This window comes from Lagopus leucura, unplaced genomic scaffold (assembly GCF_019238085.1).
Source record: "Lagopus leucura isolate 7727_CA_CO unplaced genomic scaffold, USGS_WTPT01 Super-Scaffold_100030, whole genome shotgun sequence".
Taxonomy (NCBI): Eukaryota; Metazoa; Chordata; class Aves; order Galliformes; family Phasianidae; genus Lagopus; species Lagopus leucura.
This window is the reverse complement of record NW_024962281.1, coordinates 1,602,723-1,621,877: the sequence shown is the minus strand read 5'-3', so window position 1 is coordinate 1,621,877 and position 19,155 is coordinate 1,602,723. Positions and strand designations below refer to the sequence as shown.

At 45.1% G+C, this 19,155-nt stretch overlaps 1 protein-coding gene across 6 annotated transcripts in view; it reads right to left on the bottom strand.

Moving 5' to 3' along the window:
• The window catches only part of FNIP1 (folliculin interacting protein 1), a 60,214-nt gene that overhangs the window by 18,572 nt on the left and 22,487 nt on the right, over positions 1-19,155 (bottom strand). For 5 of the 6 annotated variants that reach the window (XM_042881379.1, XM_042881381.1, XM_042881382.1 and 2 more), the window contains exons 2-8: positions 16,435-16,561; positions 8,254-8,397; positions 4,178-4,278; positions 3,848-3,922; positions 3,533-3,624; positions 1,316-1,399; positions 298-369 (exon numbers count right to left, since the gene is read on the bottom strand). In XM_042881379.1, the coding sequence (XP_042737313.1) occupies positions 298-369; positions 1,316-1,399; positions 3,533-3,624; positions 3,848-3,922; positions 4,178-4,278; positions 8,254-8,397; positions 16,435-16,561 (695 nt within the window). The remainder of the gene's footprint in view (positions 1-297; positions 370-1,315; positions 1,400-3,532; positions 3,625-3,847; positions 3,923-4,177; positions 4,279-8,253; positions 8,398-16,434; positions 16,562-19,155) is intronic. The other variant, XM_042881385.1, reaches the window with a different exon arrangement.

Sequence of the window (19,155 nt, the reverse complement as noted above, 5' to 3'; positions counted from 1 at the left end):
GCACTGCTTGGAAATGCCGTCCACTCATTTCAATATTTAATTAGGCTTGCCTATTTGCAATGTGCTTTAATAAATCACACTGCTGTTCAGATAGGCTCTGTGGGGCTCTATCAAACAAACACCCTCAGTGCATGAGGCAGTAGTCCCACAAATACGTATATGGAAGAGCAAAAATCACGTTTCAGCACAGAAAGTTCCTTTATGGTGTCTGTGTGTTTCAGTAACGTGACGGTTGAGCATCTAGGGACTATTACTGAATGTTTCCTGAACCTATAGGGTTAATGGAACTGACATTACCAGATCTTGCTATACCGCTGTCTCTGTCCTCATTCTGCTCCCTCCCAGGCATATCCATAGGGTTGCTGTGAACTGTAAAACAAGGAATACCAATTAGCAGGGGAATATACAGTTCCTTTCTTGTTTGCCGATCTCCATGTAATTAATGAAACAAAAACATGCTCATTAATTCAGATCAACAGCACTGCACAAGGCCATCACCAAGAAAGGCTGCTTAGCTGAGCAAGCCAAAGCACTGATCTGAAAAGCTTGTGTGTAATTTCCTGAAGTCCATATATCTCTTTTAGTCCAAATTGCATCAGGCTCACATTCACGGTTTCTTTACGTCAATGGCTTTCAATAAAGTTTTATTCCACTCAAAGGATGTTCACCACATAGCTCAGAGTACAGACAAGAAAAAATCAACACTCCACTCCTCTAACAGCATTCCCAGCTATTATATAATTTTAAAAGCATTTTACAATGCTGTCTTGAAAAAAATAAATAGTTCTAAATTGCAAGCAGTGCATTGGCTGTTCAACAAAGCCGTAAGCCGTCCAGAATCACAGTCTGCATTTACAGAAGATCAAAAGTGTATCAGGCTTAACAGCCTCTACACGTGATGTATTTTACAAATACGCCTGTGAAATAGAAGCTACTCAGCCATGGAAATAAGACCCATCTACTGAAAGCAAGAGACATCCACTTTATATCAGCGCAGGTGAGCTTTAATTGTTACAGCTTGTTGAAGCGAATCCAAATGAAAATAGCTCGATGCTATTGTGACAAATTGTTTCTAAAAAGATGAAATCTTGTATAAGTAAGTTTACAAAACAGAAAAACCAACCAAGCAGCCCCAAAGAGGGCTATTGAAATACCTGCTGTCCTCTGTATCCAAAAAGATAAGAGGGCAGAGATCGCTGTCTGCTTTGTATTTAAAAAATACCAGTCTTATTTCCAAGGCAGTGCTACCAACACACACGTGGCTGTCCCAGCAGCTAGACTAGGCACACAGCACAGCACACAGCACACTGCAAACCTGCAAAGAAAGAGGCGCTCCGGATCAGGCGGAGCGGACCTTGTTCAGAGAATGCCCGCCTGGGGCTGCAAAGCTGTGAAAGACCTACATGGCAAAACGTAAAATACACATGAAAGAATGAGGTTAGTAAAGCAGAACAGTCTGTAGGGAGGGGGCCAGGGCAGGGAGAAGATACAAGCCAACATAAATGCAGGGTAACGTTCGCAGGAGAACAGCTCTTAACGCTTAACAAGAACGTTGATTCAAGGAGCGTGGCTCACAGTGCAACTACACACTGCTGTGACACTAAAATAATAGACAAAGCTTTACACCGTTTCCCATACAAGGACGGGGCTTCTGTCCATGGCCTTTATTTATTTCTATTTTTCTGAGTTGAAAACGATTAATTTATGCAGGCTCCCAGCCCAAGCTGATCACAAACAGGAGATTCATGGTGGAGGACAATGTTTGTTTTAACATCACACTGGGGGGTGTCTGAGCAGCGCTGTCACTGAGGAGAGGAGCAGGCAGACATTGCTCTTGGTGGAACCAAGAGAAGACGCCAGGCTGAAGGAGCTGCTCTGAGAGCAGTCAGTGTGCTGCATCAGAGGAGTGAGCATACAGAAAGCACAAAGTTAGCAGTCTTCTTAGAGGCTCATGCTGAGAGTACTATGGGCTGCAGGTATCCAAAAGAAGGAGTGCATTTTCTGCAAACAGAGCTGGGTATTCTAACAAGTTAATTGCCAGCCCCTCTCCTGGACTGGAAGCTACTATCAGTCAAGGTTTACTGATTACAGGAAACACTAAGGCTGCACTTCAGCAAGGCTCCCTTCCATTCTCATGGGTCTTCCTTCCTTGGTAAAGGAAGGGACATGCCTCGTGCTTTTCTTTTTCCTTTCTTCTTTATCCAGCACATCTAGGGAAGTAGCTTGTAAATAGTTCCCAACCAAAACACACAGAGCCTCCTCCTGCTGCAAGAGCCAGTGAGTCAGAAGCAGTCTTTGGTATTTAACACCGCTGTTAGAAATGCTGCAGTTACAGATTAACTTCTTCGCCTGCTTTACCCATGGTTCCCCATGTGCTGAAATAAGAACCGTAAACAAACATCGCTGAACAGAATGACAAGGTGTGCAGCTCAGCTGCAAAGCACTTCCAGCATCCTCCTCCTGCAGGCACCTCCTCCCTCCCTGCTGGGTGCCCAGGTGCCACAGGCTGCTCCTGCATCAGATTCAGCCTAAGAGCTCCAACAGCTCCACGTGAGCTCGCAGATTACGTGATGTAACGCTTTTGCCAGCATAAACCACAACAAAACCTTAAAAGCATATGAGTAGGGTTTCCCTGTCTCACAGAGGAGAAGGCAATAGGGAGGAGGGAAGCAGATACTTGTGCCCAATGAGAATTAGAATCATGTGAAAGACAGAAACCCACTAACAAAGATACCGAATTCACTCCATACTTCCAACCCCAGAAAAGTACATTTTGCAACAATATTCTGGAAAGCAAGTGAAAAAAGAAATCCCTTATTCCACCTACCATAAAAGACATCTTGTTTGGAAAGCAAACGATCTAAACCAAGAGGAAGGCAAGATGTGCTCCCATGGGAGCAGTGAAGTGCAGTATCTTCACTATTAGATTTTACATCAGGACAAGTCAACATCCTCCACTTCGTTACCTAATGCTCACAGAGCCTCGACCCACAGCACTCCCACAAATGCTGACAGTCAGAGACTCCAGATGGTTTTTCAAGACTGCTTAGCTTCCAAGATCAGACCAAATAAACAATCTGTCTAATCTGATCAAAAACTAAAGTGTAACTGCGCAAGGTTAACTTAGCATGGAATATACAGCCACATGTGTTCAGGTGGCCAGAGTACAGAACAGAATGGAAATTATTAACAAAAATAAAATTGGGGAACTAAGCCAGGCAGAATCAAGCCTGCCTGATCTGAAATGTGGTGCACAGAAAGTTCCACAGATTATTTTCTAACATTTTCTGTATTTGAATTCAGATATACTTAATATTTCTCTGTGGAGTTTTATACACACACATGCAGCTGCATATTGATAATTTTTGAACTGCCTAATTTTTTCACCTGTTTTCCAAATTAACATTAATTTTCTGTTAAGATCTTAGCTTTCCTTTTTGTTTTTGCACTTGATTCTACTTAGAGTTTCATACTCTACAGCCTGTGGTTACTCAGCTAAAGACACCAGGAAATAAAATCTGTTTGTAATTACCTATATTCCCAAGAAGTCCGTTCATAATTGTACTGTGGTCGGGCTTTAATGTATTGCTGTCTTGATTAATGAACTCAAGACTGTCCTGCAACCTAAAAGACCAAGAAAATAAAACATACAACAAAAACAGTGATTTGTATTTTGGTAAAACACAATGTCACTATATTAAGACTCAGATAGAATGCACAAGAGAAGAATGCAGGCTTACATTGCCACATTCTGAGCTGGGTCAATTAACACATACAAAATTAAACACTGAACAGTTCAAAGCCAGATTTGCCTGTATGCAATGGGAATCATTTCTGGAGGACTCACGTATTCAGACTTCCATAGATGCTGCTTCCAGTGCGAGCTGTGAAGACCTTGCTGAGCATGAGCTGAGGAGGTGAGCTGGAAGATAAAGATGTTAGCTAGAAGCAGTGCCAAGATTCATTTTCATTTCCATTTCACACCCTTCCAGATTATAATTTACAGCTCTAAAGACAACCTAACAGCCTTTTGTGTCCAAAGTGATGTCAGAATAACTTTAAAGCAAACTCAGAAATTCCTTTTACCCAACATCTGTGACACTGAGTTCATTTAAAATCAGCACTAAGGACTGCATCTTGTGTCAAGACTAGTGCTAAAAACAAAAACAGATCTTACCGGATCTGGTGAATTTTCAACGTGGAGCCCTTATAGCTCATGGCCACAGAGCCAAACATCATCTCTCCAAGCATGTTGGCATCTGAGGAGCACCGAGAGCCCTGGGAAAAAAATAATCCACTTGTTCAGAAACACATTTCTATCTAAGGCAGTGTGCACCTAAGGAAAATTGGCCTTATTTAAAAGATACACATGCAACATCTTTCTGTCAAATACACCATGCTGAACAGCTCAGTACAGACAGTGCTGGCCAAGAAAGTGATCTTCAAATTGGCGGTGCAGCAAACCACTAAAATCATCCAACAAACCTGGGGGGGGGCGATTCACACTGCAGGAAGTCAAGGCACTAAGAAGTTTAGAGTGTAATTACACGCTTTGATGAAAGAAGACCATTAAGGCTAAACCTCATATCTGTTGGACGAGAAGTTGCAAGTTCCATGGTCACCTTGTATCAGTTGAGAACTGGAGCCCAGTTGGATCAGAGTTTTCTGACCAAGACTGAGCTGTATCTTGGCCACAGATGGCAGTTTGTTCTTGACACATCGTTCTGCGGTGTTTCCTGGTACGTGTGATGGTAGCAGGAAGGAGCTGCAGCACTGCCCTGCACAGAGCATCATTCCCTGCGGGCAGCTGCTGAGGGCTCACTGCAGGGCACACTGCAAGGGGCCAGCACTGCAGGGTCACTGCCTGGACACAGTGCTGCAGACACTAACCTGAAATTTAAACACTGCTCAGGGCAATCAGCTGCAGACAAGTGCTCAGATGACAGCCATCATAGCTGTGTGCTTTCAGCGACTGAGATGACCAACCCTTTATACAGGGCTGTTTCTTCTCTAGGCTGGCAGCATATGAGGACTGGTTCTCCATTTCTATCTTGCCCTGAGTAATTCAAAGCATTGTGGTCGCTCACCCGCAGTGCTCAAGCAGCTCACAGGTATCGGAGGTGTGTGATAACTCAGAACACTTCCTCAGAGTAATCCTTCCAAAAAAAGACCCTGAAACCAGGCACGGAAATAGCCTCGTGTTTGGAAATTACTAAGCGCCTGTATCTCTGTATCCCTTATCCAAGCCCTGAACAAGCAGGCTCCTCACCCTGGCTCCTAAATAGGCTTGGGATTTATCTCACTATTTTGCCCAGCGTCAGGCAGTGAGCTCAGAGCGCAATCAAGGACGGGGTGTCCACACCTCGGGTCCCTACCAGCAATCAGGTGTGATATGGAGATGGCCACTCCATGTTGCTACTCATGCTAGCCCTCAGAACAAGGACAAGAACAAGGAAACGCTAATCAGCCAAAAAGCAGCACACTTGTAGCACTTCTCAGCTTTTAGTTCTTCTCAAGCACTCTCAATTAAGATGGCAGAACATTAACAGCCGTACTATTAACCTCTGAAATCTGCTATCAGTGCAAGAAAGATAGGGGACAACTAAAATAGCAAGCACAGCTATAAAAATGAGGATGGAATTACGAAGTTTGTGGGCGTTCATATGACAGGGCAGAATCTGATGGCTTGCTGGGGCACAGAAATATCCAGCTTTACTCCCCAGGATTTCACACTGCCTTCTGGTCTGGGTGAACTGGAGGTAGGATGGGAAAACCGAACGTTAGAAGTGGTTGGTACAGCTCAGGAGCTCCAAGGAAGGAGAAGCATGAATGGTAACGCCTCTGGGAAATGATGGGTCTGTCAGCATCACCAAATCCCAATGTAAGAACACTGCAATTACTACTTTCAAATATATTATGGCTGTTACTTTTAAATCTGTTGCAGATCTCCAGTTGAAGAAGTTCTTCTGAGCAAATGTCAAGCCCTTATGGTCACTTTTGGTTTCAACTTCTTGCTACAGTGCAAAGCTAATTCTAAACAAGAGGAAAGAAACGCTTCCAAGTAACTTATTGATTTTACTTGTCAAGAAACCAAATTAAAAACAGAAAATGAAAATCAGCTGCTTTCAAATTTAATTACAGAGATTTCCCTTTTCCCTGAAAGACAGAGACAAGCAATGCTGAAGGCACAGAGCGTGGTACGGTGCACCCTTGGTCTCCCTCAGTCTGGCATTTCACCTGCACCTCATGATGATAACTTCACTTTGCATAACAGAAGGCGCACATATTTAGTGCAGTGAACAAGGAAACGCTGCTACAGCTCAACTCTTTGCCTTTAATTCTGCAAAATAAAGATCTCTTGAGACCAAAGTAGAGCGCAATCAACTGAGGAAAGGGGTTAAATATTAAAAACTCAAATGAAAAATAGCCAAGGAGCATCTGGCAAAAAGGGCCCATCCTCCAGCACCGACTGCTTGGACACAAACCAATGCCCCAGGTCATATTTACAAGCATGCATTTAAAAAAAGATTGTAAAATACCAACAAGTGTTTCTTATTGCACATTAGCATACGAGAGGTTGTAAAATTATCATTATTTGGAAATTAGATTTTTGCATTTATTACCTCCAGCATTTACTGTTTACTGTACATAATGTCCTATCAACAGCTGAGTACGTATATAAATGAACAATGCTATAGGTGTATCTCAAATGTCATCACCAACAGATCGGGGAGACTTTCAGCCCTGAAAACACAGACTGACAGGCACAGAAGAGGTAACCTTAGAGCAATAGTGTGCAAAAACTGGCACTGCATTTCCAAAGAACAATCAAAAATGAACCTTAAGTTCAACGCATACTGAAACGAGGAAACCGAGAACTATACAAAAAGTCCTGTTCACATTGTATTGTTTGGGCTTCCATTTTACACCATTGAAAAGGCAACAGAAGAACACATTAAGTAGCTTCCAAGGGTACAGAATAGAGCAGTTAGATGATAGAAAATAGCGGGCTGGCCGATGCTTGGACAAACTTGCTAGGACCCTTTCATGCACAGCTTGAAAAGAGTACAGGGAATGCAGTAAATGATTCACAGCAATGCTCTTTGGAAAACCAACTTAAGCTGGAAGCTTCTTGCACACTTTCTGAGCCAGACACGGCCACGCATCCATTCACTAAGACAGTGACTAGGTGATAGACATGAGGAAATGAGGACTTCAAAAGGAAAACTCCCCACAACTTTAAAATATTCCGCCATGCTAACCATGAAAACTAATTTTCTTTAATTCTTGACCATTGTTTGCACAGAGGCTGCCCAGCAGGAGAGAGAATTTCAGGATAGTGGGGGAACATCATTTGTCTTGGTCAGACAATACCCAAAGGAGGTTATTCTGTGCTGCAAGGAAGCTGCTAACCACAGCCAAACGCCCTTCCAGGAAGGCAGGAATGGAAAGCAGACCTTCAGCCTTCACCTTACTGAAGCTGTGGAAAAGAGCGTGATGAGAAAGAGAAAACAGGAATATGCAGCTCGCCAAATATAGCAAGAGCCAACGTGACAGTATGAAAGTCAGCAGCGAAAGGTTCTTCATTTGTATCTGTGGTAGATTAAGACATCAGTAGTACTGTACTTCAGAATACGGCGCAGAGATAGCAGCTTCCCTCAAACACACAATTACTTCATTACAAAGAGTGGAAGGGCTTAGTTCTATTTTAGGGTGGCTTAATATAAAACACTTGTGATCCATGGAAGGGGAGATGACAGTAATATATCCGTGTCAGATGACTCCAGCTACTCTCATGGCCAAAATCTCTTATGTAAAATGCAACGCAAGTGCACTGGATCCCTCGTTATAAAGCTGTTACACAGGCTGTCCCCATAGAGAGCATATTTCTGTGGTGCTTCCCTGGCATTTAGCTACGAAGTAAAACAAACGACCTCGTTTTTACCAAGATAGGATACGTATGCCAAGTGTGATCATACTGAACGAGTGTTATCACCAGGTCACAAGACAGAACAAATGCCTTGGAGAAGCTTCTGCTACTTAACACCCATCCTGAGAGCCCCAGCTGGTTGGTTTTAAACGACAAACTCAAAGCTACAGAATTAAACATGGTTCAGTCAGAACCAAAGTCTGGTTTTGATTGGAAACTTCTCTCCACCACCAGCATATAATTTTGAGTGTTTTAAAACATTCAGTACCTCACCTGTTGTGTATATTTGACAGCTACACCAAAAAAAGGAAGGGAAGTCTCACCTGATATTTTGGGCACTGTTCCTTTGCATCGGAGAATGAGGAGGATGAATTGATTGAACTATCCAAAGAAGAAGAGCTATCTCCTCCAGGCTTCAGCTGGCAACATTTCCCAAACACTCGCACCTGAGCATCGCTGCAGAGTTTCTGAAATACAGACATGTACCACAATAAGACCCACAGCCACGAAATCACCAATTAGCAACACTGCACCTACCCGTTCAGGTAAGACATTGAACAGTAGAACAGCTTATGCCCCAGGAAAACATTTAACAGAACATTTATTACATCTCTTGCAGCGTGGCTGGAGGAAAGCAAGCTGAGCTGTTTTAATCCTAACGAGCCAGGAGCCAACAGCTCGCTCCAACTCCATCTTCCCAAGCAGCCACCCATCTCTGAAGCTCTACCAGGCTCAGGAGGAAGGATGGCCACAACAAGGGGCTCCCTATGTCCCTGTCCCTGGTCTTTTAGAACAGCAGCACAGAGGCGACACGTTCCTTTTGCTTTTGCTATGAGCGTGCTGCGGGGCTGAGCATGGACAGAACTGAAAACCACAGCTGGTGTTACAGAAAGGCCAGAGAAATTTCACACAAGGATGGAGAAATGGTCCAAGCGGTGGTTTCTGAAATGTTGTTCAGAAAGTGTAGCAAAAAGAGAGTTATGAGGGCTCAGGAAGGGCTGCAGCCAGAAGGCTGATCTCTGCAGGGACCCTATGCACGCAGCATTACCAATACTGGACTGGAAGTGCTCCACCACTGTTCGGTTCAAAATCATTTGTCATTTCACCTTCGAATCCCAGCAGCCTCAGCAGAATCAGCACACACGTTAATTAATGCCATCTAGGTATGAGGCAACCCTCTGCACCGAAAGATCTCAAAGGACTTTCCGCGTGCTCATTAAACTTCAAAACACCCACGCAAGGTTGGGATTATTTACATTTGCTGGTGTGCAGCACTGAGAGACAGAAATAGTCTGCACCACTTCACATTACGCACCAACTGCCCTAAGACTCTCTCTATTAACGTTTCCTACTCAATCACCAAACCAGCAAGAGCAGGCTGGAAGCAAAGAAAACTGGAAACAAGGTTCAAAGGACAGATGGAAATGCAAAGTGCTATTACATGGCACAGCTTCATCTCCAGACTCACAGGCTTACATCACGAGGTCCCACTTGAGGCAAGAACATAAGCATGTTTCAATCTTTGATAGCTACAAAGAAAAGGAAAAAGTAGAATAGGGGGAGCGTGAAATCTCCAGTTCTGGACAGTGCTAACTCTGCACCTCTGCTCAGTCATCAGCCACAGCTGTACACAAGCAGGCTGCACGCACTGCTGGAAGGACGGCAGATTTTGGCAATGGGAATCCCATGCCTGTACCCCAGGCTGTGCAGGTTGATGTTGTGTTTTGGTTTTTTTCCCATCACGTGGTTTTTATTTGGGCCAAACCGTGGGCAGATTTAGGCAAAACAGTGGAAAATGTCGGGGTTTACTGAGCTCCACATGGCAGTCTGCACGGCTGCTCCAATTATAGAGCTGCTGCCACAGACAGCCTTAAGGAAAAATGTGCAGACAAATCAGTAATTCTGTGGCAGAGGGGAAGGAAGCATTCAGCAGCCGCCGAGTCCTGTGCTTTTCGGACATGCATGCCCTCCCATAGTAGTATCCTCTCATTGCAACACACTGGTGAGCACGTTGAATTCATGCAATATGTAGATTTGCTAATGCCTCGTATCTGCAGCTCGAGCACAGTACACAATGGCTGGAACATGTGAATGATAATCATATGACTTCAGTAGGAACTCGTGAACTAGAATTGCATTTTATCTCTGACACAAACAACAATGTCCTAGGCTAGGCAAGCATCATGTGATAAAACCACATAAAATCCACAGGGTTACAGCAGCTTTTGCAGGCAAACCGCATTTCAGCTTGCATTTTTCATCTGATGTTGAAAGTTCCCTCTAAAATCTACTATTACAATTGAGCTTCCTTCAGACTGTAAAGCCAATAAATGCATTTTTACAAGTGCAGCATTTTCTGTGCATTAAAAGAATAGGCTGAGTTTGCAAATTACTGACTTTAAATTCATTTTTCCTCCTCCTGCATTTTTCTGCAGAGATCCACCAGGGAGTCTGGCATCTTGAGGCAGCAGCTGCCGAATTTAAACAGGGAACCAGAAAAATGGTCATTTGGTATTTACAGCAGTATTTAATGAACCAAGACTCCTGTAAGAAGCCAGTAAAGGAGGCCAGGATCTTTCAGAAACCCAGCTTTACAGAACGTTGCACATAAAATCTCACCTAAAATACAGAATACCAGCAAACTGGGGTTGTTGCACCGTTAAAAACCTCTCACGTGCTTAAGAATAACCTGTTGGTCAATGAGATCAAGCACCTGCAATGTCCCTCTCCTCCACAGTTACTAACTACAAAAGGTCAGTGCAATTTTAGATGCACCCAGATAGCATGCAACAAAGGAGTGGGATTGTTTGCATTCCAATATAACATCCGAAGCATAAGCAAGGTGAAATTCCAAATTAGTTTTGAATTGCATGAGGAAAATTTTCTAAGCCACGGGCTTTCCTTCCAAGTACACACAGTTGCAATAATGCACTCTCTAGGCACGGAGCATCTGGATGCTGCAGGCACTGCCGGTGCCATGCTGCTTTCCCTACAGTGGCCGTGCTCCTTGTTCTTCCTTTGCCAGCTTTCTGCAGATACGGCCCAGCTCCAAAGACTTTCCGACAGGCACAGTTCTTACATTAGAGGTCATAATTTGCTGGAAGACGTGGAGACCTCCTAGGTAGTTCTGAAGAAAACATCCAGCGGATGGCCTTTATGGTAAAACAAAGCACAAAGTAGGTTTCTGCTCCCGGAATCTCTTTTCTCCACTTCTACCAGCAAAAACTTTTAACTCTTTGCCACAAGGTCTGTAAATTTTTCAGTAAGTGGAAAGAACACACACGGTGCTATGCACAGGAGGAGGAATTTCCACTGAGCAAGTCTGGGTTTGGGAATAACAAGACAGTCAAGAGCCCAGTGCATTGAACTAATGCCAGGCTGTGAGCGTGTGTGTTAGGGGCTGCAAGTGACAGAAGGAAGAGAAATGTCATCGTATGTTTTACACTCTCCTACCACTCTGCAACAGCCGGTGCTCAAATATCACTGTGGTGGTGGTTATGGAGAAATCTGTATTCAAATAAGGTTGCCATTATTTGGAAGCACCGTACCCCATTTCCAGAACAGGCTATTAAGCAAAGGGTAGCACGCAAAGCTGAAAAATTACTCCAAAATTGATAACTCTTCTGCTTTATTAATAGGTGCTGGGCTGAATGTGTAATTAATACATGCACCTGTCTAGGAGTGGGCGCTCCTTCCTTCCCTTGCAGCGCTGCTGTAAAAATCCGGGTCTCTCTCTTAAAAGGCAGATGTCAAGAGCTAGTTTAGAGAAGGAGGGCTGGGTCTGAGCTCCTTTCTGCTGGTGCCTTTATCTGCTGGCCCTGCCACTGTGGAAACCTGTCCACTGCGTGCCAGATAGAGACTGGAGTCTCGATTTCACACAACTCACCTAAAAGCAAAAGGCTCGCTATCCGATTACTAATCCCTCAAAGCAATTTGCTGCTCAACATTTATCCAGTGCTGTAGTATATTGGAGCACGCAGTTAATCCTGGCTTGTTTAAAACAGCATGCCTTTTTTTTTTTTTTAACTTCGGGATAAATATGACATTTGGAGTGAAAGAAACTGCCACACTAGGAGTATCAAGTACCGTATGACCTTTCAGTTAAATTGTCCCCAAAATAAAGATGACAAGGTTACACAGCAAAGGTGACTCTTCTGCTCCCCAAATCTAAGCCCACGCTCTTTTTTAAAGTTGCAACTCTAGATCTCAAACTCTGTATCCCTGGTCCTCTCTCTCTCTTACATTTCTTCCAAAAAAACCCATAGAGCATTCTGGGTGCTGGAAGCAAGACACTGCCCTCTTCCCATTCTTCTCCTTGCACCCTTCCCAGCCAAACCAGCTCTGGATCTGGACAGTGCACAGTTCAGCTCTCGCTTTCTTCTCTCCTTCCTCATCCTCCTGCTCCCTCCACACCTTCCTCCAGGCTCTTCTTTTGACTTAGGAAATCTTTCCGCTTTGTACAGTCAACCAACATCTTTCTGCGGTCCCCAGCAATAAATGCTTCCCTGTCATGGACAACACAAAAGGAAGACAAGCAGTTAAACCGAACCGCTAGAAACTGAACCCATTCGGTTGGAAGCAAGGTTCCCCTCCCAGCTTCTCCCATTTCCTCCCACTTCTCCCTTGCAGCACCATTTCTGTGGCCCTGTCCCATTCAGTCGCCAGCCCTGCGCACCCCAGCTGGCCTTTGCACGGTGAGTGCGACATGACTGCACAGAGAGCAGCAGCACGGTGCAGCATGGCAGCAGTCTTCACAAAGGTTAGCGTGAACCGGTGTCAGGGTTGGGAAACCAAGCACTGAGGCAAAGTCAGGAAACGCAGAACGAAGGCTGAGAGCTCAGTGCTGGCTGGGCCACCTGGGACCTGCACCCTCAAAGCAAACAGGAGCTGCGTGTCACGCTTGGGTTGAAGGGCAGAGCTCAGGAGTACCTGCGCTCACACACCGGGGCTGGAACACTGCCTGCACTGCAGCACGGCCACGGGAAGGAACAGAGCAATGAGCATGCTGGCAGAGCGCAGCCACAGGCTGCAATGCGGAGCAAGACATGCAGTCTCACTGGAAATGAGACCACGAGGAGGAATGAGCTCAGAAGTAATTCTTGAGGGGAGGCAGTGGCACTGGCCCAATGCTCCGCTACCCGCTGGGCTGAGCAAGTCCACGGGACGTGCATGACTGGGTTGGGCTCAGGCTGTTTAGCAGAGGTGTCAGCAATGCCCACCTCTGTCACATACACACCTAACACACAAATGCCTGCTGTGATACGCCTGCTCATGATCTAGTGTCAAAGAACACCACTCTCTGACGGGCACCCTGACCCCTGAGAAGATGAGGCAGCTGCCAAGGCACCGCACCATGTACCTGTTTGCAGGGACCGACCCATTGACAGGCCATTCCCTGAAAAGCAAAGGGAGAACCTCTTCTGCTTAGCACCAAAAAAGGCATAGGGCTCACAACGGGGAATCTCGGCCTCCATCCACAAGCCAAGAGCCCACAGCTGCCAGCAGTGGCAGTCTGGGTGGAAATGCCTGGCACAGCCTTCAGCCAACATTCCTGGTGCCGAGCCACCAGGCTGCCTCACGGAGCTTAACTCTGTCAGGACCTGGGGCACACATCACTCCCTGCAGCGCACAGCAGAGCACAGGCACCCATGGGTCAGCATCCTCAAAACGGGACAAAGGCAGGGAACGAGCCTGCTGAGAAGTGGGGCTATTCACCATTCATTCTCCCTCCAGTCCTGAAGTCCTGAAAAGCGAGGTATTTTATCAGTGCTATGTAGACTTCAGAATTAAAACGCAGCAAAATGACAATCTTTTACCACAATTAGATATCATTACTGCAATGCCAGAAACGTCTCAGCAGCCTTCTGTCCACCTCTACATGACAAGTTCTCCCAAAATTTCTGTTTCCCTAACATTTAGCTCTACTGAAGACAAGAAGAGGCTGATTTCCTATTCACTGTAGACATAAAGTCCTTATCTGTGTTATTACTACACGCCCCTCACAGATAACATGAACCCAGTAATGCTTTACTGACCAAAGTCTCACCTGGTGTGAACATAAGCTCTGCAGTTTCACTCAGCAAAAAGCTGAAGCCTCCTATTTCATGCCTTTAAACATTTGTCTCCAGATAAGTTTGCTCTAGTGCTCCTTGAATTTTATATCCATACCTTCCCTTACTGAATTCAAATGAGGGAGACATGTTCAACCTTGGTCCACCACACAGCTCCTGATGTGCACTGAGTTTAGATACACAAAACATAGAATGTAATAAAGTATACCTGATGTTGCTGCAGGCATACAACTCAAATCAAAATCGCTTTCAATCAGACAATTGTCACACATCTTGGCAACAAAAGAAAACAGGAATTGAAGAGCGCGGCCAGCACCATCAAGCAAAATGGCACCTCCCTGGCTCTGCATTTGGCTGCTTGGACTCCAACCAGCACAGCCTGGCTACTGCTGGGCACCCTCGCAAACCTCTCGGTGCACTTGTAAATGCAGGGGTGTAAATCATGTAAGGAAAAGATGCAGAAAGCACTGGCCTTTGTGAGGCCATTAACAGATAGCCTTTCACGAGGGAAAGCGCCCAGCCCACACACATGTCTTGCTGCAAAAGGGCAAGAGTGCCTTGGAATGTGCTTAGTGCCAAGATCTGGCTTTGTATAGGCAGGGTGTGTATTTCCAAATGAAAATCACGATAAAGAGCGAGAAAAATAAACAATGCAATCCCTTGAAAATGGCCAGGCTGCTAACTGTACAAGCCTATACTCAACTTGCAAGGAGCTGAGCCCAGGACTTTGGTGCACATTCTCACCTGAGTGATGTTTCTGCAACATTTTAGGAGCAAAGCTTTTCCTAACACAACACCACGTGAGCGCTGCAGAAGGCAGATACCACAGCAAGGAAGAGCTTTCAACATACTGTCTTTAAAAGTCTCTTAATAACACACACACAAATATCAGCTTACAAGAGACAGGTGAAGTACAGTTCACAACTCTCGCATATTCATTCCATAGGGATGGTGAGTATAGCTTATTCCCACCCACACCCCACTTTCACTCAATGAGGAAAATAAAGGAGATAATATGGAGCAGCGTTAGCTTAATTATCAGTTGTTTATTCTGTTGCTACTGAGCTGCCAAAGTCAACTGTCTTTGTGAAATAAACCAAAACAATGAGGTGTACAATCTCACTGCTAAAGTAGGGATCTCTCTTAAAAAGGCTTTCAAGAAATCAACTGAAATACGGCAAGAGGGTTCACACTATACAAGTGCCATTTACAGGAATGAAGAAATGGTAATAAGCAAAACCAGCAACTCATCACAATAAATATCTTTAAAGATCTTGTTGTTAAAAACCTTTGTTTTCCTGCCAAGAACACCTGGAAGAATAGGAGCTTATACTTGAATAAAGCTCTTCTAACAGGTAAAATTTAAAAAGAAAGATGTGTTTCATTCATATTTGTTAAATTTGCTTCATCTGATACATTCTCAAACTAGGAAATGGGATCTTGATTCATAGCAGAAAGGGCACTACAATGAGCAGCCTGGAAGTGGCTTGATGCCACAAATGGACTCCCAGAGGTTAGGAGGTGTGGAAGGAGGAAGCACTCAGAATGAGGATGGGAAGCATCAGGCCGTAGCACTCAGCAAAGGGCTGGGGGTGTTTACAAAGCTGGGTGAACCTTCTGGCTGTGCTCCAACTCCCAACATGAAAGCCAGGGCTTGCAGGGAACACTTTCTTTTGTGTACTCCTGCTTGTGGAACTGAGTAGGTGCTAGAGGTAAAAGCAGCTGCGATCAGGAATTTCAGTTGACACAGTGCTTTTTGCTTGCATAACTTAAAATGCTTTGCAAATGTTTGCAGAGATGGTGAAAAGGAAGTTCAAAGCAGTGAAATAAGTCGTCCAACCTCACACAACCACTTACAACAGCACTGTGGCTAGAAATTAATCTTCTGGCCAGAGTCCTTAGAAGGAAGTATCCTCATCTGACTGCATCCATTACAGTTTCAATTAATAGATTACCATGCAGACCATGCCAGAAGAAAAAAAAAATTCAAGTAACTGTATGAAAGAGCTGTCAGCAAAGCATGGAAACAACAGCTGGCAAAGGCTAAGCAACCGGGACATGGAGGGACAGGGGACTAGCAGCACTTTCTGACTCAGAACGCAGATCCCGCCGCAGAAAGCATCTGTGTCATAAAAGCTTGTCAATAAACATCAGTGTGCCCTGCCTCAGCCTCCCAGCACTGCCAGCTGCAGCCCTGGGGAGGAATCGTGCACTCTGAAAGGGCAGAAAGTAGAAGAGCGCAGGACTAAAGAGATCGCACGGCACTTAAAAGTGCTAAGAGTGAAATCGCTGAAGCCTGAATAATTTGCAGCTTATAAATATAGCTCTGCATGTAACCAAAGTTTAAATGTTAATATGGCTAAAGCAGAACTTTTGTACTTTATCAATCTTATGTTGAAAAATGTAGAATGCAGCCATGAGCGCAATACTCACCGACACAGAAACATCCTCTATTTTCCTTTTAGCACTGGAGTCAAACAAGACATTCCGTCCTCTTCTCTCGCAGTCCTGATACACAATCAGTCGGATCTGACTTGGGTCGAACTCCGGCAAAGGCCAGCTTTAATTAAAACACAGAACACCAGAAGGATCAATTACCACAGCTCTTTAATGCACTGTTCTTTCTGCATTATCTCCATAGCCAACCTTATTAAAACTGAAAATCCAACAAATGCAATGTCATTTCATCAAGCCCTTTGATCCTCTAGCCGGAATTGTGCCTTTCTGAATTTTGTTCTCTCCCCTACACTTGCAAATTGCCAAATTGCAATGGCATAAAGGACAGCAGTGCACTACAGCCATTATACAATGACGTCTGCAGCATTACTGGCTTTCGTGCTCTGCCTTGTGATGTTTCATGTTTCCTTCAAGTTCTTCAGTCACAGAAGAACTCAGCTTTTGTGTTTAAAAACAAAAGAGAGTCCCTCAGCACTGCAGTTTACAACTCAAAGGAATACATTCCATATGGATGTATTCACATTGGCTTCTCCTTTAAGTAAAGAAAAATCACATGGGCACTAATACATACGTCTTGATGCGGGGAACAGGCAAACACAGGCAGCTTGGACCTGGCTACACACAGGTCTCCGCCACCTTCAGACTCAGGAATGATCTCCATTAAGCCTGTGACTGCAGCCACGCTGCTGCCTGTGTCAGCAGGAGCCCACAGCTCCCTGTGCCTGCTCCCTCAGTGCCACGTGCTGCAGAGGAGCCCCGTCCACAAAGGCAGCAGGAATCTCCTCTCGGCTGGTTCCCAGCCATTTCCTAGCTCAAGTGTAATTCTATCATCCTTATCCTTGGTTTGCAGCAGGCTGCACCAGTGTGGAACATCACAACACAAGAGTGAGGAGCTGGAATTTTCCAGCTGCTAGTGAAGGATCCTGGCTCCCAGGTTGGGAGAAGGAGAAAGAGACTGCAGCAGAAAGATCTGCACTAATGAGAACATGGACTGCTATGCTGGAATACTGTACTCCATGACTACAGTAAATTTTAGTCTCCTCTGTCCTTCCAATTCATCAACCAAAGCCTTACACCATCACTACACTGATGATTTCCAGGCAAACAACTTCCGTACCAGGTCACAGCTGAGAATCAATGGGATTGCCAAAGCCACAGTTGTCTCAGAAGTTTTTCAGTCTGTCCAATACAAACCCACAGCCCTTACAGCTAGGAGAATTACAGAATCACAGAATCATTCAGGTTGGAGAAAACCTCTGAGATCCCCAAACCCAACCCCAGCCCACCCCAATATGCCCACTGATCGTGTCCCCAAGTGCTGCATCCTCATGGATCTGGAGCACCCACAGGGACAGTCACCCCCCACTTGCTAGGCAGCCTGTGAAGCTCCTGACTGCTCTTTTGGAGAAGAAACTTTTCCTAATATCCAACCCAAACCTGGCCTGGTGCAACCCAAGGCTGTTACCTCTCATCCCCATGTGATGAGTGATATGACACACACAGCTACGTGGCTCCTGGAGAGAGGAAACCCATTTCCTAACCTCCTCAGCCCAACCACATAGCAACAGAAGAGAAAAAAAAAAACAGAACCTGCGGAGAAGATAGTGTGCAACCAGTGTCAAAAGCAACTTATTACAAGAAAATAGCTTGAGCAACTCGAAACTGAAATAGCCTGGTGTCCAGCTTTGGAGGCAAAGAGCCTCACAGCCTCTGTGCTGGGGCACCCAGAGCACAGAAACAGCTGACCACAGTCCAAGCAAATTGTACACCAAACCCCAAGCACAACGACACGCTCAGAGCAGAGTTCACATTTAGCATCTTCTCAGCATCTTGCTTTTCAGAAAATGCTAAGAAACCAAACCCAGCGTACACATGAGAGGCTCAGTGTAGCAGAGCCGGGTTCCTCGCAAGCCCGCATCTGGCTGGAGATGGACCTTCCTTCCAGAGAAGGCACCTCCCTGTATTGAAGTGAAGTGAACAAGTCTGGAGCCTCTTTTTGAGATGGACTGCTGGGGTTCTACACACAGGTAGCTTGGGACGGTAACAAGGAAGTGCCTGCCAAAACCTCTATCTACTATCATTCGCTCCGCCACTGCCGCGCATCTGAATCTCCTCCACGCTCAGACAAAAGCACCTCTTCCATTACCTAGTGCTTCTGATATTTGACTTTGAAATTACTGGCAAAGAAGGGCAGGAGCTGTTCCAGATCTTAGGAAAGTCTACTTATAAAAAGCTCCAAGAGCAGATTACACACTAAGAGGAGAGAAAGCTAAATATAAAACCCTCGCTGTATTCGGAAACATATTTGATCAAGGTAACAAGAGCTTGTTTACTTCTCAGCTTCTTCACATGACATTTTAACTTTCTCTAGACAAGTATTTAGTAGATATTTTAAATCATAATTTGTGATAATTCCAAATAAGCGCTATCTCTGTTTATATAATACAGTCCTTAAGCACAGTTCAGCCTTGCAGAAACATTCCCTGGCAATAATGGGCCACTTCCCAAAGCAGCAGGAGCATGGAGGGAGCTGGGGGAAAGTTCATTTGGACAGACAGTAAACAGAGGCGGGCTGGCACCTCGGCTCCCCCGCCAACTTACAGTCAGGCACCTTCCTTTGGAGGAGATGGAGCACAGCGTGCCTTCACTTTTGCTGTTAGCAGCTTGGAAGGACCGCCAGGTTGGGTGTCTGGATCA